At 42.0% G+C, this 22789-nt stretch overlaps 1 protein-coding gene across 1 annotated transcript; it reads left to right on the forward strand.

Annotated features, from left to right (window-relative positions):
* Window positions 1-658: 658 nt before the first annotated feature.
* LOC132614565 (probable serine/threonine-protein kinase PBL7) lies at window positions 659-7384 on the forward strand. The gene is made up of 5 exons (XM_060329033.1): window positions 659-1281; window positions 2820-3013; window positions 4677-4866; window positions 5470-5861; window positions 6690-7384. The coding sequence occupies exons 1-5, from the start codon at window positions 1200-1202 to the stop codon at window positions 6930-6932; spliced, it is 1101 nt and encodes a 366-aa protein (XP_060185016.1). The 5' UTR covers window positions 659-1199; the 3' UTR covers window positions 6933-7384.
* Window positions 7385-22789: the final 15405 nt, after the last annotated feature.

Genomic DNA, 22789 nt, shown 5'->3' on the forward strand with positions numbered 1-22789 from the left:
TTGACACAAATTTAAGAAATAAAATTAGACTTTTAAATCTTGTAGTCCTAAATTAAAAATGTGTGTAATGTGCTAAAATGTCCTTTGAATCTTGTGGTTTTAAACTTGCCTTGTATTATATTTGAATTGTTAACTTACTAAATATATAAACATGCACTCTTTTTGGGACAAAATCTAAAAAGGAAAATAAGACACTTAAGTTGGGACTGAAGGAGTATATACAATCCAAAATTTGAGTAATGCTGGTATAGTTTAAACTTTCATTGTCATTTCCAATAAATTTATAGATTCAGAGTAAGTAATACAACAACAACAATAACAGCTTACCCCGTGTAGTCTCACAAGGGGAGTCTAGGGAGGTTAATGTATACGCAGACTTTAACTCTATATTGAGAGGTAGAGAGGTTGCTTCCGATAGACTCTCAGTTCAAGAAAAAATATTTTATAAGCAGTTTGAAAAAAATAAATAACAGAAGTAAAAAAGCCATGACAAAATGTTAAAAATAGTGTGACAAAGCAATCTGAAAAAGGCTATAACAAAAATAATACGCTAATTAAAGTATGAAAAATAATAGATAGTAATATAAATCGAAAAAGAATAAGCTATAAGAGTAATAGTACGACCAGTATGGAAGGATAAACGACACTTTACCTTTTTTATTACTCCCCGTAAAATCAAATTCACATCATTATTTCGCTTCACAGTATCTTGGGGCATTTTAGTGAAAAACAAGAAACAAATGGCATTTAAGCAAAATAATCCACGAACCTAAAAAAAGCAAAAAAGCATAGAGGCATTTGTCCGAATTTAGTAGGCGTTTGGCTATAGGTATCAAAAATAAATTTACTTTTTTTTTGTAATTTTTGAAGTTGAAGTTGGAGTTGTGTTTGATCATAATTTTTGAAATTATAATTTTTAATGAAATGTAGTTGTAAAAAAGTAAAAAAAATATTTTTTTTTAAACTTTTGGTATTCCAAAATACAACTGCAAGTTGTTTTCGAAATATTTATGGCCAAACGAAAAAGTGAAAATATTTTTCGAAAAAAAGTGAATAATTTTTATGACCAAACGGCACCTTAATCTTTCTCTCTGTCTCTATAGTGTCAGAAATCCTGTTTGGTCTGCCCTTTCTCAAAGGTCTGTTTGTTTGTGTGAGAAAAAAAAAAAAGTACATAGGAAAATTAAGAAGAAAAAGAAATGGGATGCTTTCTTTGTTGTGGAAAATCAAAGAAGAAGCAAGAAATTGGCAAGTCTAATGATCAGATCCCATCCTCATTAGGTACTGTTAATTATTTAGTAATCAAAGTTTGAAGCTTTTTTATTTCTTGTTAATTACTTGTATCATGACATTTAATGCTGCCTTTTTTCTTGTGTTGGAGTTTGTGAAATAGTATAGCTACCTTAATCAGCTCTTCAAGAAGCATATTTGAGTGATCTGTTTTTGATTTTTGGTACAAATGTTTGTTTTCTTGTAAATAGTCCTATTTTGGTGACTTCAGAAAGATTTAAACTTTTTGGTCTTTCCCTTTGTTGAGGTTGGGATTTTAAACCTTTCTTAAACTATAAGCTCCTAACAATTTTCCTATTGAACTTAATATAGTTAATATTTTTTGTCTAGATTACAGTAAAAAGAGAGTAAGCTTTAAAGTAGGAACATTTTGTTTGTTGGGGTGCATGCCTTATGTGGCCTCAGTTTATGCTGCAACTGAACTGAAGCTATTGGAGGCAATTTTTTAGGGAAATATTGACATATTGTATAAACATGAAGTCTAAGTTAGTGGACGTTTGGAGATAAGAATTGTGAAATTTGGAAAAAAGTAGTATTTGTTTTCAAGTTGAAAATAGTATTTGAAAATTGGAGTTGTGTTTGGACATGAATACAAAATTGGAGCTGTTTTTGAATTTTTGTGAGTGATTTGGAGTGAAAATTGTGAAAACAGCTTTTTGGAGTTTTACGACTTCCCCAAAATGGTTGAATTCTGGAAAGTTGTAACAATTCTATGTCCAAACAGTTTGCCCGAAAAAAGTGAAAACTATCCATGGCCAAATGGGCACTAATATAGTTAAGTAGGTAATTTCGGTTTAGACTACAGTAGAAAGCATAAAAGCTTTAACGTAGGAACTTTTTGCTGCGGTGCTTGCCTTCTGTGGTCTCAGTTTATGCTGCAATTGAACTGAAGCTATTGAAGGCAATTGAAGGCAATTGAAATATTGGCATATTGTATAAAAATGAAGTCTAACTATGTTTGGTTAAATACAAGGTGTCTCTAGTTTTGGCTGCTTGATGAAGTAAACTTTCTCAGCATGCTAACTTGTAACCCTTGAGTGATGTTGCTCAAGCTTCTTTTACGTTTTCAACTTTTCGTGTCTGATGAAATTGGATAACACATCAAGATTAGGGCCAGTTAAGTTCTATTAGAATGTTTCACTGCAACAAATGAATCGCGTTTCTTTTGTTAACCAATACTGTTAACATTGGGACTTTTCAGTTTTGCTTGACTAGATTGTCAAATTGTGAAAAGATGTAGTATCATTGCACCTGGTATATTTACTACTAAATTTTACTTACTTGTCTGGCCATGTTGATGGACAGCATTAATTAATTAAGCACAACATACTATTACTGCTGACAGGCATTTCACTTTTATGCATGAATGTGAAAGCACCCAACCTCTGTTTGTTTTATTTTCTGTCTCCTAAAGCTTATGAATGGCAGAAGTCATTTCTGTCAGCCATGGGTCATTGCTTGGAGGTTACATTGTCCTACCAAACATTCACATTTAAGACAAAATAACAATTTTCTCTTTCTTGTTTCAGAAAAATTGAAGGTAAATACTTCACAGGATGAAAAAAAGGACAGCTCCAGAAATGGTGGATCTGGACATATAGCGGGACATACATTTACATTTCGCGAATTAGCTTCTGCCACCAAAAATTTTAGGGCAGATTGTCTCTTGGGAGAAGGAGGCTTTGGTAGAGTATATAAAGGCCGGTTAGAGAGAACTAATCAGGTTGGTCTAGCTCATAAATTAACTCACAACTTGGAAATAAAACTGCTGACTTGCCTTTTATAAGCAATATGTTCAATGCTTTTTATTCTTATTAGTTAAATCTGAGTTGGCATTCTCTCCATTTCATGCTGCACTGTTTCTTTGCTTTCTTCCTTTCGGAGAGGAAAGTGCAAAGCCTTTTGGAATGGTGAAAGAGTTTAGGTGACAGTTAATTCATTGATTACTCATTCGCAGCATGAATCTCACTGTATGTACAGTAAGTTTTGATCTTCCGTTTTTCAATTTGGGGTGATGATGCAAGGTTTTATCTTTAAAATTTGATTTCAGCTTCGGTTTAGCTGAACTATTGTGAAACCTGTCACTCCGACAATCTAAAGATATAATCTCATTTCAGGTTCTTGATTTAGAGCTTGAGCCTCTTAATTTTTCTCATTTATAGGTAGACCAGAAGAAACTTTAATAAAACAGAAATCAAGGGAATCGACAGCCTCGTCGAAGCTCTGCACAAATAGTAGATTTTAAATAATCATAATGCAATTCCACTCAAGATTTAGCCCGGTCTCTTGTTATCATCTGATTGTCATTAGAATACAGCTTAAGGAGAAGTTATTTCAGTGTAGGGACTTGACTAAAAGCAGCGTCCTACCGGCTTTATGCTAATAAACACCGTGCTGTTGTGTCTGCTAAAGCCCCTTAACTGCTTCCTTTCTTTTATGCCTTCTGCACTAATTTCACCAGCACCTCACCCTTTAAAATATTGACCAAGTTCAACATTTGAGAAGTTCTATTATTGATTCCACTTTTTAATAGAGCGTAAATATTTTGCGGAGGTGAAATGGGTATTATTTCTGAAGAGCTTCCTGTTCGCACCAAAAGTCCCTGCAACACTAAAACTGCAAACATCACTGAAATGTAATGGTGAAAGGTGCACTATCCCATTCCCGATGACAACAGCAACATATCCAATATAGTCTCACAACTGGGGTCTTGGGAGGGTGCGGTGTACGCAGACCTTACCCCTACCTTTGTGGGGTAGAGCGGCTGTTTCCGATAGACCCTCGGCTCACTTTGAGGACGAGAAACTTTAAATATTTGCCTCGTAGTATTTAGCCTCCAGAGGTTTACAGCCTTATAATGTTGTGCCGCGACACCTTGTCTCCCTGTTCTCGGCCGATTGTGCTTTGATTGAAGAGCTTCCTTACCTGCACTGTCTTTTTCATGAAATTCCCCTGCCTCTAGTCCTCATCTCATTTAAATAAAGAACATTTTTTCTGCAACTCTGTGGCTCTTATGATGCTGTTAGCGAGAATTCTTAAACCAACCGCAGAAGATGTAGATGCACGACTTGGATCTAACATATTACTTATGCCACCTTTGAATTTTATTTATGTACATAACTAGCTTTTGTCTATACTTCTTTACTGTTAATGGGAATAGATACTAGGGCTACCAGCCTCGAGAGAAGAACAAGGCTCATCCACCTAATGTGTTCCATGTGTCACAGGGTCATTTACTTTTAGATTTCTCCATACTGTGCTCAATAGTAGATTACTTCTGTTTTATCAATTGAATATTGTTTGTACTCTTTAGATTTTTTTTTTTTTTTTGGAATAAGTTGTACTCTTTAGATTGTTTATGAGGCCGTCAGTGCTTTCTTATATAGATCGTGGCCATAAAGCAACTCGACCAAAATGGATTGCAAGGAAATAGGGAATTCCTTGTTGAGGTCCTGATGTTAAGCCTACTTCACCATCCATACCTTGTCAATTTGATTGGATATTGTGCTGATGGAGATCAGAGACTTCTAGTTTATGAGTTCATGCCGTTAGGATCACTGGAAGATCATTTACATGGTATGTATAAGAGGACTAATTAATTAATGCTACCATATTCTGGATCTTGCTGAACTTACTAAAATTTTGTATTCTTAAGATTAAAATAGCAATACTGTAACTTCTATCTTAGGTCATTATTCACCCAAAGAAGGTCTAATGACATGACTACTGGAGTTCATCTGGAATTTATTTGAAGGCAGTTTTTGTTAGTTTGTGAAGTTCTAAGTAATCCAAGGGATTAAAATCAAATTTTGCTGAACCATAAAAAGATATTACATAGCTTCCTTTCTATACAAATTGGTATCTGACAGGACTTTTTTTTTTTGATAAAATTTCATTATTTTATCAAATGAAGGGTAAAACACGTCTGCTGGCATCTGACAGGACTTGAAAGCTAATCTTTTGTATTCCTGAGCAATTTCCAGATGCTTGTTGAGCTAATGAAATTGGAAGCAAATGGAAAATATTACGCCTGCTTTCAATTGTGGCATAAAATTCCAAATTGGCTGTTTGTTTTTCATTTACTTTTTCATAAAGTATTTCTTTTACCGTTAACTGCTCCTTACTGGTGTTATTATATCCAAGGGTCTAATTTATCATGTAATTGGTTAAATTATCCAGAGCTTTCACCCGATAAAAGACGACTAGACTGGAATACAAGAATGAAAATAGCTGCCGGTGCTGCCAAGGGCCTGGAGTACTTGCACGATAAAGCGAATCCCCCTGTTATATACAGAGATTTAAAATGTTCTAATATATTGCTGGATGAAGATTACAATCCCAAGCTATCTGATTTTGGGTTGGCCAAGTTGGGTCCTATAGGCGACAAGACCCATGTTTCCACCAGAGTCATGGGAACCTATGGTTATTGTGCACCAGAATATGCAATGACGGGCCAGCTTACACTTAAATCTGATGTTTACAGTTTTGGAGTAGTCCTTCTAGAAATTATTACAGGTAGAAGGGCAATTGACACATCAAGAGCTGCTGGAGAGCAGAATCTGGTTGCATGGGTAAGAGAAAATGCCTTTGCTGTTAATGTGTTAGTTTAAGCTGTGGAGTTTATGTGTCTTTTCTTGAAGCTTCAAGACTTCAACTAGTTGGTGCATGCTTATTATGTTGCACAACCAATCTGTTGGGGTTTTTATTATGTTGTAAGGTTTCTCAATTATTTTTCATGCCTGCTCTCTGAATCAATCACTCAAATGCTCATCGGGACTTGAGTATATTGTGTTGTCCTTAGGTTTCTGGGCATTTATAGCTGTTCTCTGCTAGACCTCTAGTTTGTCTTCGAGTTATCGCATCATATTTGTATATCTTTTGTTTTCCTAATGATAAGGTAAATAATTTTATTATATGTTGGGCACAACTCTAGAATACCAAAAGCTAGAGAATCTACCAAAAGATATGATTCTCTATGAAATACAACCAATCTTCTACAAATTAGAACCCTTGGGCTGCAATTTTGTCAGTGTCATTTGGTATCAAGTGATCGACCATATCTTTATTCAAATAGCTGTACTTTCAAGTGCCTTTTTCCAGTTAGTTGCTTCTCGGATAATCTCCTGTGTGCGTACTGTACACCAAGCTACTTAGTTTCATCCAGTTCTTGCTTCTCTTCTAGATTGTTAGCAACCTTTTAGAAGAGACAGCTTGCTGTCACACAAAATGTCGCAGCATTACAAATTATTTAGCTCATTCTTCTCTAAATCATGTCACGTAGTTTACTGCTCAATTGTGAGGAAGAGTTTCATGTGAGTTATATTGTTGAGAGCCTTCTTGTTCAGAACTCTTGTTTTTTCAAGCTACTTATGGGCAAAAAGTTCTTTCAAAATTTGCAGGCTCGACCATTGTTCAAAGACCGTAGAAAGTTCTCACAAATGGCAGATCCAGTGCTTCAAGGTGAGTATCCAGTTAGAGGGTTGTATCAAGCTCTTGCTGTAGCTGCAATGTGTGTCCAGGAGCAGCCCAACATGCGCCCTCTCATAGCAGACGTGGTTGCTGCCCTAAACTATCTTGCTTCGCAGAGGTACGACCCTGCAACTCAGCCACCCCAAAGGCCGAGAACAAGAAGGGACTTGTGATTGTTGCAGTGGATTAGACATTGGAATTTGACAACTACATGGTTCTTGAGTATTAGGATAGATGTAATTTCCATGATGTTGTGGTCATGCAGTTGGCTGTTTCTTTTGCTCCAAAGAGATGATGCCTATTTATTGCAGCAGATGGTTGTCATTTCACTGTCAGTATATAAATCCTTCTTCCTGTTTTACAGAAGAGAAGCATGTTGAAAAGAGAATAGGTTGAAATCCCTGGAAAAAAGAAGAAAAAACCTACCACTTCTTGACTTTGCTTTTAGTTTTCTCTTAGGAATTCTTTTTAGGTTCTTTTATTTTCTTTCTCTTTTTAACTTTTAGATTATGTAAATTAGAGAGCCAATTGGCACTGATGAAAGCTTGTATGCAGTATCCTCTCAGATGATATTCTTATCTTCTTTTATAGAAAAGCAGGAAAAAAACTGGTATTGCCTGTTCAAGTGGTTGACTCCCACATTTTCTTTTCCTCTAGTGTGTTTGCTAATTATTAAGGATTTTGCTAACTCACCACAACCATATCGTATGTCACCATTTTATTTTCACCTTCTTACCTTTAAATTACCTTTGCCAACTACAATTGGTGGAAGCATTCTAGTCTTTGGCTCAAAATAGAGAAATTTCTTCTACTTCTTTCAAGGAAAAGCTAGTTCCTTTTTTCTCAGACTCCTCTTCCTTCTCAACCAGGAAAGAGAAAGATTGAGCAAGTATTCTTTTTCCATCCCTGAGGGGTCTTTTGGTTTGAAGAATTAAGAACTAATCATGGTGTATAAATTGGTATTGCTTTATACACCCTTTCATATGAAGTATTAAATTCTACGTCATAGTTAATGTTATACGACGTTCAGCTACTGTTATACGAGTTTTAGTAACGGTAATCAAACGTTGTATAACTAATACTGTTTACCCCGAATTTGGATAATCAATTAAATTTGTGAGTGAAGTATAGGATATGTGGTTATGCCTTGAATCTAGTTGATAGAGAAAAGAAATATATGATTATACTATGAAGAAGCAATTGATACTCAGTGGTTTGCTATAGATTTGTGCATGCGCTAATATATGAGTGTTACTTGATTGAATAAATTTAAGAGATGAACACAAGAGTGGACCGAAATCAGCTATTTGAGAGAGAGTTTATGTAAATTTTGCTATTACAAGAGTTCTTGATATGAGGGAGCCAACCCCCTAAAAGTGGGCAATGGCCCTTATTTATAGCATTGCCTCATGGGCTCCATACAATAAGAGAAAACTAAAAATAAAGAAAAACTCTGACTTGGATTAGGTTGGGTTAGGTTGGCCGTACGGTCTGACACCCGTACGATTGGCAGTTGAGCATGGCAGGACGTTATCGTCGCGTGGCAATCGCGCAACGGATCTCCCGGATCAACGGCCACGAATAAACGGACTAACGGCCACGACCAAACGGACCACGGCAACGGCCAACTCGGCCATGAGAAAACCGGATCAAATGATGCCCTTCCTTGGCTCCGGTCCAAGCGTTCCTCCGGTTCCGGGTGTTACATCCGACATTTTTGGTTTATTCGAAAGATTCAAGATAAATTGACGTGTGATGAATAAGGCCACAATTGGACATTCCTTGGTATGAATGTGTAGGTTGTGAATACTATGGTGTGGGATTACGAAAGGTGGCCAAGGGCAAAATTGGAATTTTGGAAACTTACCCCATGAATTACAATATGTAGCCACCAATTTGGACTAAAAAAAAAAAAGAGAACTAAGGCCCAATTGGGAGGCCCAACCGGCCATGGTTGGCCCAAGACCATGTATATTGGTCATGTGATTAGTCACATGACTAATTAACATGAAGGGTATATACTTGGACCAATGTTCATCTTTGGAACATTCAAGAAAAAAATAAAGAGCAAGCAAGAAAAAAAAGATAAGAGGGTTTCGGGTTTGAGGAGAAAAGAAGAGAGAAAAGAAAGAAAATTTTTGGGAGCCAAATCTTTGATTTAAAAATCCAAGTCTTGTGATATTAGTACTAAGCTCAAGGTTCTCTACAAGTTAATATAAGTATTGTGGCAAGAAAACAATCTTATCCTCCAAGTGAAGAACTTGAAGAAAGGTGAGGATTTCATGCTTTTGTTATGTTATAAATGGTATATGTATGTTGTAGTATGTGTGAATGAATGAAAAACATGGAAATTTTGTGTGTTGGAACTAAGGGTGTGTTGGCCGAATATATATATGTATATTGCATGATTTTGATGGTTTGAATTCTTGTTGTAATTGAGTTGTAGTATGGTGGAAATTGTATTAGGAATGAAAGTGGGATGAATTAATGGAAGTTGGGGGATATTGCATGTTGGCCGTGCGGTGCCTTATATGAAAGTGGATGGGTTGAATTTATTTAATGCAATATTTGTGTTGTTATGACTTTGTGAAGTAGATGGAAGGATAATGGTTAAGCTAAAACGAAGAAGTTGTTGGTTAAGTTGTTGTCGGAAAGTATGTCGCTTTAGCGTGATTTCTTGAAATTATGATTAATGATAATGAACTTGGAATATGGAAATGTGTTTATGAACTTGTATGTTGAAAGTTAGGAAAAGATTGGAAAAGTAGTGACTTAATGGAAGGTTTGAATGTTTGTGTATCTTATGAATATTATGTGAAAATGGTATAGATGCCTCCGATGTATGTCGTAATGATTTTGATGGATAATGGATATGAAAATAATAAGTTTGGTTTGGAAATGCAAGTTTGAAACGAAAAATGTTTCGTTATGTCGAAAGATGGCTAATGATGCCTTAGTGTATGTCTTGATGTTTGTTGTTGTTTGGATGTCATTTCTGGGTTGTTGTGTTGATGAATTGAGCCGAGCTAAGTCTCGGGGATGTCGTATATACAGAGGAAATGCTGCCGAAATTTCGGTAGGCAAGTATGTGTAAAGTTGGAATATTGAAAGAATGAAACTAACAAATGGTAAACTTGACCATTTCCAGATTTTGGACGAAATTTGGATTGACGCCAAGCGAGCGTAACGCGTTATCGAGGTATGTGAAGCATTTCCCTATGTTCCTAGGCATGTTCTAGATGTGATAGGCTCGGCCGCGAGCCTTAAGTACGACTCCGTTCCCCGGAATTCGAGACGGAAAACCGCTCCAATTCCTTCAATTCAATTGAAGCTATTTTCTTACAAATTGCCTTTAAAGTGAATTTTTGTACAAAACTTCCCTAAACGGAGTCGGAACACTTCCAAACGACTATGGATGACCTCATAAGGTCTATTAGCAATAATTTACCTATGTAGCCTCGAGTCGGTCCGAGGCGGGCCCACAAGGCCCGATATCTTCTGTAAAATTTTAAATACTTCCGTTTTGGTCCGATTTTCTCTAAAAACTTCTGGACTATTATTTTGTGTATAAAATGGCTATTTTTGCGTAATTCATACAAATGATTTTTGAACGTCTGAGAATCCGATTCCGATGATAATCTGTCGTGCCTTCCCAACTAGGACATAGGCGCGTACTATGCATACTATCTGGATATTCTGATTTTGGCTCGCCGTTTGGCACCCTTCAGTTTGATTGAGTCTGTATGTTGAGTCTGTATGTAAGTAGTTTCTCATTTATCGGTTCGTGTCTGTCCCAATGCATTCTTTCACTGCGACCCGGGCCAGGTTCTGTTATCGTGCATATTTCTCTGCATTGTTCACCGCGTCCCTCGGCGTACGGGCCGGGATCTGTATGTCTGTATGATATTATGATCTGTGTATGGGGATGGCGGCCAGGATGACATATGATCTGATTTGATTCTGTCTGTCCACCGCGTCCCGTACTAAGAGGGCCGGGTTCTATTACCGCGCCCCCAGACAGGGCCGGGATCTGTATGAATGTATGCGTGTGCTATCTATATTTATATAAGCACATGCCTCTGTATGATTCTGTATGACTCTGTACTACTCTGCATGCATAATTCTGTCCGACATACTTCTGTCTGTCCGTCTGAAAGACGACTACGTCTGTATGTCCGTATGGATTCTCATTCTGCCCGTCTGTCCATATTATGACTCCGTCTGTCTGTCCGAACCATAATTCTGTTTATTTGTATGGGACATGGTTCTGTATGTCTGTCTGGATCATGACTCTGTCCGTCAGTCTGATTTATGGTTCTGTTCGTTATATTTCTGTGACTCCGGTTCGAACTATGTTTATATCTGTTATGTTCTGCTTTACATACTCGGTACATTTTTCGTACTGACCCCCGTTCTTCGGGGGCTGCGCTACATGCCCGCAGGTACAGACGCACCAGGTGATACGCCGCCAGCGTAGGTTTCTGACTCTGCTGTTTGAAGAGCTCCTTCGATCCGGAGCATATACTTTTGGTATATATCTTCTGTTCTTCCGTATGTTCTGTATGTATGGAAATTTTGGGTACGGCGGGGCCCTGTCCCGTCATATGATTCTGTATGTCTGTAGAGGCCTGTAGATAGATGTGTGGGTTACGGGTTTCGTCTGTATGTTAGCCTTATCGGCTTATCTGTATGTTTCTGTATGTCCAGATATATATATATGTTTGCGCGCGTGCCGTAGTTGTATCGGCCTACTTCTGTAACTTCTGTTTTAAAAAAAAAAAAAAAAAAATCTGTATGATTCGAATTCGATCGGGTAGGTACGTATGGGTACCCAGTTAGGGTACCAGTCGCGGCCCACGGGGTTTGGGTCGTGACAAAAGTGGTATCAGAGCGGTTAGTCCTCGGTATGTCTACAGGCCGTGTCTAGTAGAGTCTTGTTTATTGGTGTGTTGTGCACCACATCTATAAACAGGAAGCTACAGGGCATTTAGGATGTTACCCTTCTTTGGATTCTTAGATCGTGCGATAGAACTGTATTAGTAGGATGATCCTCTCCTAACAATCTGCTATGTTTCAGTGATGCCTCCGAAGAAGGCAACAGCTGCCCAGAAGGGCAAGGCGAGGATAGAGGCAGGAGAGACCAGCCGGGCCCCGAGGGTTACCAGGGCCAGTGTGCAGCCTGCATTTGAGGATGTGCCCCCGTCGTCTGGATCGGTTACACCCCCCTTGCCGGAAGATATCAGAGCAGCAGAAGCTGCTAATCGGGAGACGGCTCCACCGCAAGCTCCTGAGGTTCCAGTGCCCGAGCCTCCAGCTCCACAGGCAGGGGCGGAGGGTAGGGCCATGCGAGATGCGGTTCAGTTATTGACCACGTTGATGACGGAGCAGGTTCGCAGGCATGGATTTGGGGGTGGTCGTGCGGACAGGTATGAGAGCTCCAGGGCTCGGGAGTTTTTGACATGTAAGCCTCCAGAATTCTCCGGGACAAAACCTGAGGAGGACCCCCAGGAGTTCATTAGAAAGATGGAGAGCACACTACGATTGATTAAGGCTTCGCCGACTGAGTCTGTGGAGTTGGCTTCGTATCGATTATATGAGGTGGCGGCAAATTGGTATGAGTCTTGGCAGCTCTCCAGGAGTGACGATGCTTCCCCAGCGGTATGGGCCGAGTTTACTAAGGCCTTTCTTGACCATTTTCTACCACCAGAGCTACGGAGAGCTAGGGTTGATCGGTTCTTGAACCTGAGACAGAATGGTAGAAGTGTTCGCGAGTACAGCCTAGAGTTTGACTCACTGGCTAGGTATGCGCCCGCCATAGTAGCCGAGATGGCCGACAGGGTGCACAGGTATGTGATGGGACTAGACTCTTATCTGATTGACGGTTGCTTGGCCATGGCTTCTCAGCCAGGGATGCATGTAGCCCGGGTACAGGCATACACCCAGGGCATGGAGGACCGACGTAGGGAGCGTCGGCCTGATAGGGGTTACGATAGGGGCCGACCCAAGAGAGCCAGATCGGCTGGATATTCAGGGGGATTTCAGGGTGAGCCTTCCCAGCGGCAGGGTAACAGGTATTCGTCCCAGCCAGCCTACAATACACCCCCACAGTTCTCGGGACAGAGCTTCAGAGTCCCAGGCCCACAGGTGAGCAGAGGTCCCGGTCAGTCGAGGCCACCCATACCCCCATGTTCTTACTGTGGGAGACCCCACCCGGGGGAGTGTTATCGCGCTACGGGCGCTTGTTATTTTTGTGGGAGCCCAGACCATCGAGTCAGAGAGTGCCCGCTTAAGGGCAGTTCAGGTTCAGCCCGGCCTGCTGGGTCCGTTGCAGGCTCATCTTCTCCTTCAGCAGCTATACACCCCACGGGGCGAGGAGCACCAGCACCAGCGCCAGCGGGTCGTGGCAGAGGACGTGGTGCAGCTTCTGGTTACAGCGGTCCTTCGAACTGCGTGTTTGCTTTAACCGGCCGGCAGGACCCAGGAGTGTCTGCGAGCGCATGCCCAGGTACGTCAGCGATTCTTTTTGAGAGATGTATGTATGGATAAGTCTGTATTTTGTTGCATTACGCGATCTTATACTTCTGGGTATTAGAATTTGTAAGGTAAATGTTAACTTGGTAGATACCGAGATTCAAAAGGCGACATGGTAGTTGTACGATTTAGCCGGGGATGGGACCCGCTACAAAAAAATTTCCGAAAATTTGCTAAGACCCCGATTTGCTCTAAAATTACGCGACAAAGGTCGTGCGGGGCGATCGACGAAATTATATCAGCCCCCTAGCGCGTCGAAATGCATGAAAGTTTTGGAGTTAAGCGTGCTCAAGCCAGAGCAATTCTGGGATGGGTGACCCCCTGGGAAGTAATGCAAAGTTTTGCACAAGTGTAGGTATGATGGATATAAATGAAAATTTGGGGTAATCTAAAGGAAAAGAGAATGTGTGGAGTAACTAATGCCTTTACAGAAGCCACACAGACCGACGCGGATTAAATGGGCAAAAAGGAAAGGTGCGATACCGCTCGAGAAATTGAGCGAATTAGAATAACAGTCAGAGACGCTCGCCAGTAAGATATTAGTAAATATATCTGTATGTGTGTATGTGTATGTGTGTGTATGTGTGTATGTATGATTTTCGTTTGGTGCCCATGCAGGTTAAGAGCCGAGTCCCGGCAACTAACGTTGTGATAGACGAAAGGGTTTACTAAACCGAATACATGAAGCGAAGCGGGGGTGAGGACACAAATGTTGTCAAGGACCAGAAAAACCCCTATTCCATTATAACTCAGTCTGGTATGACGAGGTCTGAAAAAGAAAATGAGTATGGATGGTAGGAAAAAGTCGATAAGCGACACGCGAGACGATTTGTGTGATAACTTGGTTGACCAGGGTACCAATAAGGGAATTTTCCATAAAGCACTGGAGCCTTACTAAGAGTGATCTGATTCGGCTTCAGATTCTATCTATTATGCTTCTGCACTTCGATTCTGCTAAGGCTCTGTATATTACGCCTCTATGCTTCTGAACTCGATTATGTCCCCACCTGATAAATCTTTGTACATCCGATCCTGAATATGTTTCTGGTCGACATACTTCTGTATGATTGATCCTGAATACGTTTCTGTCTGACACACCTCTGTATGTCTGACTCCGGATACGAATCCGTCTGATATGCTTCTGTGCGTCTGATTTCGATCGTACGCCTGTCTGATACATCTCCGTATGTCTGATCTGGATTACGACCCTATCTAATACATTTCTGTTCTCCTGACTTTGACTTCAAATCCGTCCGCCATGGTTTAGTACGTCTGCCTCCGATTACGAATCCGTCCGATATGCTTCTACGCGTTCGGCCCTAGTTCTGAATCTGCTGGTATGAAACGTCTGGTATGAAGTGGGATTATGATGATGTGGTAGGGAACTCAGCAGTGTATTAAGAAATGATATTGACTATGATGTCTGAAAAGCATCCGTTTGTTACGAGAATATAGTTTATGGTCCGATAATTATGTGGGGGATGAAAAAATATAGATTATGAAGTTATTTGAATCAGTGACGAGACGAATTACCCCCTCATGTAGGTGAAGAAGCCATGTCGGAAAGTCCACGAAGGACAATTATAAAGAGGACCCTCCCGAAGTAGTATGACGCCCCATAAGGTCAATTTAACATTCGAGGACGAATGTTTCTAAAGGGGGGGAGGGTGTTACATCCGACATTTTTGGTTTATTCGAAAGATTCAAGATAAATTGACGTGTGATGAATAAGGCCACAATTGGACATTCCTTGGTATGAATGTGTAGGTTGTGAATACTATGGTGTGGGATTACGAAAGGTGGCCAAGGGCAAAATTGGAATTTTGAAAACTTACCCCATGAATTACAATATGTAGCCACCAATTTGGACTCAAAAAAAAAAAAGAGAACTAAGGCCCAATTGGGAGGCCCAACCGGCCATGGTTGGCCCAAGACCATGTATATTGGTCATGTGATTAGTCACATGACTAATTAACATGAAGGGTATATACTTGGACCAATGTTCATCTTTGGAACATTCAAGAAAAAAATAAAGAGCAAGCAAGAAAAAAAAGATAAGAGGGTTTCGGGTTTGAGGAGAAAAGAAGAGAGAAAAGAAAGAAAATTTTTGGGAGCCAAATCTTTGATTTAAAAATCCAAGTCTTGTGATATTAGTACTAAGCTCAAGGTTCTCTACAAGTTAATATAAGTATTGTGGCAAGAAAACAATCTTATCCTCCAAGTGAAGAACTTGAAGAAAGGTGAGGATTTCATGCTTTTGTTATGTTATAAATGGTATATGTATGTTGTAGTATGTGTGAATGAATGAAAAACATGGAAATTTTGTGTGTTGGAACTAAGGGTGTGTTGGCCGAATATATATATGTATATTGCATGATTTTGATGGTTTGAATTCTTGTTGTAATTGAGTTGTAGTATGGTGGAAATTGTATTAGGAATGAAAGTGGGATGAATTAATGGAAGTTGGGGGATATTGCATGTTGGCCGTGCGGTGCCTTATATGAAAGTGGATGGGTTGAATTTATTTAATGCAATATTTGTGTTGTTATGACTTTGTGAAGTAGATGGAAGGATAATGGTTAAGCTAAAACGAAGAAGTTGTTGGTTAAGTTGTTGTCGGAAAGTATGTCGCTTTAGCGTGATTTCTTGAAATTATGATTAATGATAATGAACTTGGAATATGGAAATGTGTTTATGAACTTGTATGTTGAAAGTTAGGAAAAGATTGGAAAAGTAGTGACTTAATGGAAGGTTTGAATGTTTGTGTATCTTATGAATATTATGTGAAAATGGTATAGATGCTTCCGATGTATGTCGTAATGATTTTGATGGATAATGGATATGAAAATAATAAGTTTGGTTTGGAAATGCAAGTTTGAAACGAAAAATGTTTCGTTATGTCGAAAGATGGCTAATGATGCCTTAGTGTATGTCTTGATGTTTGTTGTTGTTTGGATGTCATTTCTGGGTTGTTGTGTTGATGAATTGAGCCGAGCTAAGTCTCGGGGATGTCGTATATACAGAGGAAATGCTGCCGAAATTTCGGTAGGCAAGTATGTGTAAAGTTGGAATATTGAAAGAATGAAACTAACAAATGGTAAACTTGACCATTTCTAGATTTTGGACGAAATTTGGATTGACGCCAAGCGAGCGTAACGCGTTATCGAGGTATGTGAAGCATTTCCCTATGTTCCTAGGCATGTTCTGGATGTGATAGGCTCGGCCGCGAGCCTTAAGTACGACTCCGTTCCCCGGAATTCGAGACGGAAAACCGCTCCAATTCCTTCAATTCAATTGAAGCTATTTTCTTACAAATTGCCTTTAAAGTGAATTTTTGTACAAAACTTCCCTAAACGGAGTCGGAACACTTCCAAACGACTATGGATGACCTCATAAGGTCTATTAGCAATAATTTACCTATGTAGCCTTGAGTCGGTCCGAGGCGGGCCCACAAGGCCCGATATCTTCTGTAAAATTTTAAATACTTCCGTTTTGGTCCGATTTTCTCTAAAAACTTCTGGACTATTATTTTGTGTATAAAATGGCTATTTTTGCGTAATTCATACAAATGATTTTTGAACGTCTGAGAATCCGATTCCGATGATAATCTGTCGTGCCTTCCCAACTAGGACATAGGCGCGTACTATGCATACTATCTGGATATTCTGATTTTGGCTCGCCGTTTGGCACCCTTCAGTTTGATTGAGTCTGTATGTTGAGTCTGTATGTAAGTAGTTTCTCATTTATCGGTTCGTGTCTGTCCCAATGCATTCTTTCACTGCGACCCGGGCCAGGTTCTGTTATCGTGCATATTTCTCTGCATTGTTCACCGCGTCCCTCGGCGTACGGGCCGGGATCTGTATGTCTGTATGATATTATGATCTGTGTATGGGGATGGCGGCCAGGATGGCATATGATCTGATCTGATTCTGTCTGTCCACCGCGTCCCGTACTAAGAGGGCCGGGTTCTGTTACCGCGCCCCCAGACAGGGCCGGGATCTGTATGAATGTATGCGTGTGCTATCTATATTTATATAAGCACATGCCTCTGTATGATTCTGTATGACTCTGTACTACTCTGCATGCATAATTCTGTCCGACATACTTCTGTCTGTCCGTCTGAAAGACGACTACGTCTGTATGTCCGTATGGATTCTGATTCTGCCCGTCTGTCCGTATTATGATTCCGTCTGTCTGTCCGAACCATAATTCTGTTTATTTGTATGGGACATGGTTCTGTATGTCTGTCTGGATCATGACTCTGTCCGTCAGTCTGATTTATGGTTCTGTTCGTTATATTTCTGTGACTCCGGTTCGGACTATGTTTATATCTGTTATGTTCTGCTTTACATACTCGGTACATTTTTCGTACTGACCCCCGTTCTTCGGGGGCTGCGCTACATGCCCGCAGGTACAGACGCACCAGGTGATACGCCGCCAGCGTAGGTTTCTGACTCTGCTGTTTGAAGAGCTCCTTCGATCCGGAGCATATACTTTTGGTATATATCTTCTGTTCTTCCGTATGTTCTGTATGTATGGAAATTTTGGGTACGGCGGGGCCCTGTCCCGTCATATGATTCTGTATGTCTGTAGAGGCCTGTAGATAGATGTGTGGGTTACGGGTTTCGTCTGTATGTTAGCCTTATCGGCTTATCTGTATGTTTCTGTATGTCCAGATATATATATATGTTTGCGCGCGTGCCGTAGTTGTATCCGCCTACTTCTGTAACTTCTGTTTTAAAAAAAAAAAAAAAATCTGTATGATTTGAATTCGATCGGGTAGGTACGTATGGGTACCCAGTTAGGGTACCAGTCGCGGCCCACGGGGTTTGGGTCGTGACACCGGGTCTCACCGGTTTAGCGCGTGTCCGATTTTTACCGTATACAGCTAGTCCCCACACTTCCCGGATCATAGATTTATCGGAGTAACGGGAAGTGGATGCATCAAGAAATCGGCGACTCCGTTTGTCCGTCGTTATCTCCTCATTTTGGCGGGAACAGTTGCGTCACGTCCCCTTTTCTTCGGCCACGTGTCTTATTCCGGATGCTCAACTCTGACAACCGCCGTAACGCACGTCGCTTCAGGTCATTCCTCATTAATTATGGGACACGTGGCTCCCCCTGGTTGGCTGGCATCGGTAACCGTTCCATTCCCATGCCTATATAAGGCTCTTCACCTCTTCATTCAAACATTTTTACGATTCATTTCTCTTCATCTTCACTCTTCACTGCATTTCTTCATCTTCACCATATCTAATTGTCCTCCATATCAAGTTTGTTGCTGATTCATTGCTTATACCACGTGAAAGGAAGCAACTTTGCCACCATCTTTACTAGCTGCTCTTGTTTGAGTGTTGCTGCTTCTTACTCTGTCATTTCTTGAACCGTCTGTTCCCTTACTCTTTTTTAACTTCCTTTCTGAATCCACTCAACTTCTTCTTTTCATATTTTCAAATGTCTGAAACCACTTCCCATGATATTCCCTCGGTTTCATCTCAAGGAACCGAACCTGCATCTCCAACTAAAGCAAAGAGCACCTTCGAGCCCACTGCCTCGGACATTATACCGGCCAAGCCTAACTTTAACAAAGATTTTGAGGTCGAAAAACCTTCTTCGGTATTCGATAGGGGGTTTGATGTGAGGCGATATCCCTCATCCATTACTGAGGAAAAACTCGACTTAGTCCGGGCTGATTGCGGGTGGGACACCCGTCCGGTTCAAGTTTTTTCCCCCGGGCCAAGTGAATCAGTCACTGACCACCGGGAAGGTTTTTTATATGTGTATACTTACCCTTTCACTCTCAAGCTCGACCCTCCGGTCGATCCGGTCATCTTGGACATGTGCCCGACCTATTACGTGACCTTGGCACAAATTGGTCCGATCGTTTGGAGGGTCGTGGCATGCCTCCGGTTGTTGGCCAACAATGCCAGGAAGGATCTCACGCTGGCCCACTTGATACGCTTATATTCCCCGAGGTTGTTCCAGGGTGGCGTAATAAAAACTCGCAAAGCATAGCCGGAATCCATTTTTCTCGAAAATGGACGAAGATAGAGACAGGGACTGGTTGGAGCGATATGTCCGGGTGAGGACCTCGGACATCATTCCGGACAATTACATGCCTTTTCCGGAAACGTGGAACAATAAGCGTAAGCCTGAACTCTAAGTAACTGCTTTTGTATGTTTTATCGAACTTTGGTTCCACTTTCTCACCACTTTTCTTATTTATATTAGCCAATGGATGGATTCCCCCAGTCATCCGGAATCTGAATGAATGGGTTACTGCACTCCTTAGCCAGCATGTCCACGACGACCGGACGTGGGGCCACTTGTCACGCGGCCGATGGGTCGCCTAGAACCACGGTAATACTCTGCGGCTACTCGTGTTCACTGCATCTTCTACTTCCCGTATTCATTGCGTCTTCGATTTTCAGGTTTGCCCAAGGGCTCGGTGGATCCCAGACCGGAGTCGGCAGCCGGACCCGCAACGTCGGTACCCGATTTTGATTCGGCGGGTGCATCTCGCATCGTTGCTGCCGCCGCCAAGAGAAAAAGGCCCTCGGACAAAGGGCAGAAAGCAAAGAAAAGGGCGAGGAGCGTCGTTAGGACTTTACGGGATGAAGCAGAGCCTGAGCTCCTCGTCCGGAGTATCAGTGCGGCCCCTTCCGTGGCTCCTGTTCCGGAAGAGGGTATCACCGCTTCACCCCTTCCTTCAGCCGTAGAAGGACCTTTGGTTCCGGCGTTACCCACAGGTGCGGAAGAAATTCTTTACCCGACTCCTTTAAGGTCGATTGATTTCGTCGACATTTCAGGTGAAGCTTCTTCCGAAGAAACCCCCTGCAAAGGGCAAGTAGATCTGGGGGGGCGGTAGCTGCCGAAGCTGATCAAAGAACCGAGCCTGCCCCCGAGAGCGAAGCTCCAACGGTCACTGGCCTGTTGCCCGACTATGAGATTGCTGCAACTACGGAGCCCCCTATTTTTGCTGAAGCTGCTGAGGCCGCTCCAAGTTTTCCAACTCCGGCTTCGAGGCCGGATGAGTTTAAGGACATGTTCTCGAGCACTCCTCCTGCAACCGGGGAAGCCGCGGGTTTCAGACATCTCCATATCCCTCGAGCCACGAGGGCGGTTGGTCGGGCCACCGAGTCCAGTGCTAGGGATAGCTTGGTCCGAACCTTTCCGGCCCCGAGTGTGGAGCCGAGGAGGACGAGGTCGGCTGTGATCACCGTTCCCGAGGATTGCAGCTTTCTCTCTCGCCCGGTGGGCGTGGCGAGCTACCTGAGGCCCCTTATCTCGGACTCGGATAAACGAAAGATGAACGGGGTCTCTTGGCAGTGCCTCATCAATGAGGGTATGCACGCGGGCAATCGGGTAAGTTTTGTCAACTGTCCCTGCATGCTTTTCTTGAGAATTTTTGTCTCGTTTTATGAAAAGTGTTTGACTTGCTTCTTTTTGCAGAGTGTGGTGCTTGTTAACGAAGCCTTCGTCCATGCCCAGCAAGAGGTGGACGATCTCAAGGGCCAACTAGATGCCCAGGCTGGGAAACGAAGAAATATCTGCACCTTCTTCGGGAGAAGGAGAAGGAGCTGAACCGAGCAGTTGCTCTTTCCAACCTCCGACCCGAGCTCGATGCAACAAAGGCTGAAAATCGTCGATTGAAGGGTGAGCTGGCCGAGATGGTTGAATACAACCGGAGTCTCGAAGCGGACAAGATCGCCCTTAGCCGAGATAACGCTCAATTTTCCTCGAGGCTTGATGAGCTCGAAACCACCATTTCTCAACTCCGGGGGGAGCTGGAATCGGTGAAGTCTGATGCTGCGAGCTTGGCCGAGAGGAACCGGCTGCTCGAATCTGAGAGTGCCCGGTACAAAGAGCGCATGAGGGTGTTCGAGGAGAAGGCGGAGAAGAGGGCCCGGATATGCGATGATCTGAAAACCGAGCCTAAGGAGACGGCCGATGCTAATGACGTCCTTAAGGCAGAGCTCGAGTCGGCCATCCATATGCAAGATGTCCTCGGAGAGGCTCGGGATGTTCTAGCGGCAAAGTTAGCCCAGGCCGAGGCTGATTTGGAGGAGGCTCTGAAGAGCGTGGAGGCCGCCGAGGCTCATGCCACTATTGCTGCCGAGTACGAAAAATGGAAGTCTTGGAGGATCACTCTTGAGCAAGCCGAGCATGGCTTTATGGATCTTCCGACCCTTATTCTCGAGGCTAAAAGAGTCGAGGAAGAGGCTAAGGGTGCCCTCGGGGATGACTCTGACGACTCTGAGCGGACAGTGTCCGAACACTCCGGCTCCAGCCATTCCGGATAGGCTAGGGCCTGTACATAGCCTTTTTATTTTTTTCCTTCGTAGTGGGCTCCGATGTAAAATCCTTTGTATAAATAGAACATGTATTTTCCTTGATTCTTTTCTTCGAATGAATGTTTGTTATGATTTCCGCCCGAATTGTCGGTTCGTTTTTAAGGAGTCACTATTTATGACTGTGCCTATTTATCGGCTTTTCTCCTCCTCCGGTATATGTCTTCCGGGAATTTTATGGAGGGTTTGCCCATGGGACTTATCTTACGCTTTTATGAATTTAGACGTCTCTGAATCACGACGGGCGTTGTTAGGGCCGGTATTTTCGGCTATTTTTAGGGCCGGTATATTTCGGACACCTGAGTCTCAGCCTTAGCCGGATTTTGATGTAAAAGTCCCCGTTTGTGGAGTTAATGATTTTGGCTCGGTTCGCTATGACCTTGTTGCCTTTGTCGAATTTCGACCGTAGTACCCGGTATAGGGTGTATGAATGAAATAGTGCCGAAATATGGCGGTTATCACCAGAGTGAACTGTTTTAACAGGAAGACATCCGAGATATCGTTTATCCAAAGTTTCGATAATTTTTGCATTACAAGTGTTTGTGTACATGAGAATGAATTTTTCCCTTCCGCTTTTGCCGTAGCAAATACTAAATGGACACGATTTATTCTGATCGTTTGGTCCTTACATCGGAACCTAATGCAGAAGATCTGGTTCTTGGTTTTTCCGTAGCAAATGTTATGTGGACACGATTCGTTTTGATCGTTTGGTCCTTACATCGGAACCTAATATTGAAGGTCCGGTTTTATTTTGTTGAGGGCGGCCTCCGGTTTCAGCTAACCGGGGTAAACTTCAGAGTGGGTGTGATAGTCCCCTAGCTCTTATCCGAGCTGCAAGATCGGGTGAGTGCTATTAAGTCCCCACTAGTTGGGTGTGACCCCGAGTTTCCGGGCGTCTGTCTTCATCTTCATTGAGTAACACGTTGTACTTGTTACCTCATTAAAAACCTTGTCGGAAAACCCATTTTGGGACAAAACCGCACTAAGGAAAAGAGTGCAACACGTGTTTTGTTTTCAGGCCTAAATTCTAACTTTATCCGGCTCTCGATTTTTCTGCAAAAAGAGGGGTTAAATAGAAAGCATGGGGAGTTCATACCTTAACAATAGTATCTTTTCAGATGAGCCACGTTCCAATTGTTGTGCAACCG

The sequence above is a fragment of the Lycium barbarum genome, chromosome 10 (assembly GCF_019175385.1).
Source record: "Lycium barbarum isolate Lr01 chromosome 10, ASM1917538v2, whole genome shotgun sequence".
Taxonomy (NCBI): Eukaryota; Viridiplantae; Streptophyta; class Magnoliopsida; order Solanales; family Solanaceae; genus Lycium; species Lycium barbarum.

Bases quoted from the DNA above. Each gene is read 5' to 3' on its own strand.
- LOC132614565 (XM_060329033.1), top strand. From the start codon at position 1,200: ATGGGATGCTTTCTTTGTTGTGGAAAATCAAAGAAGAAGCAAGAAATT. The intron at 4,867-5,469 runs GTATGTATAAGA...TAAATTATCCAG, and splicing joins ACTGGAAGATCATTTACATG to AGCTTTCACCCGATAAAAGA. The intron at 5,862-6,689 runs GTAAGAGAAAAT...CAAAATTTGCAG, and splicing joins AGCAGAATCTGGTTGCATGG to GCTCGACCATTGTTCAAAGA.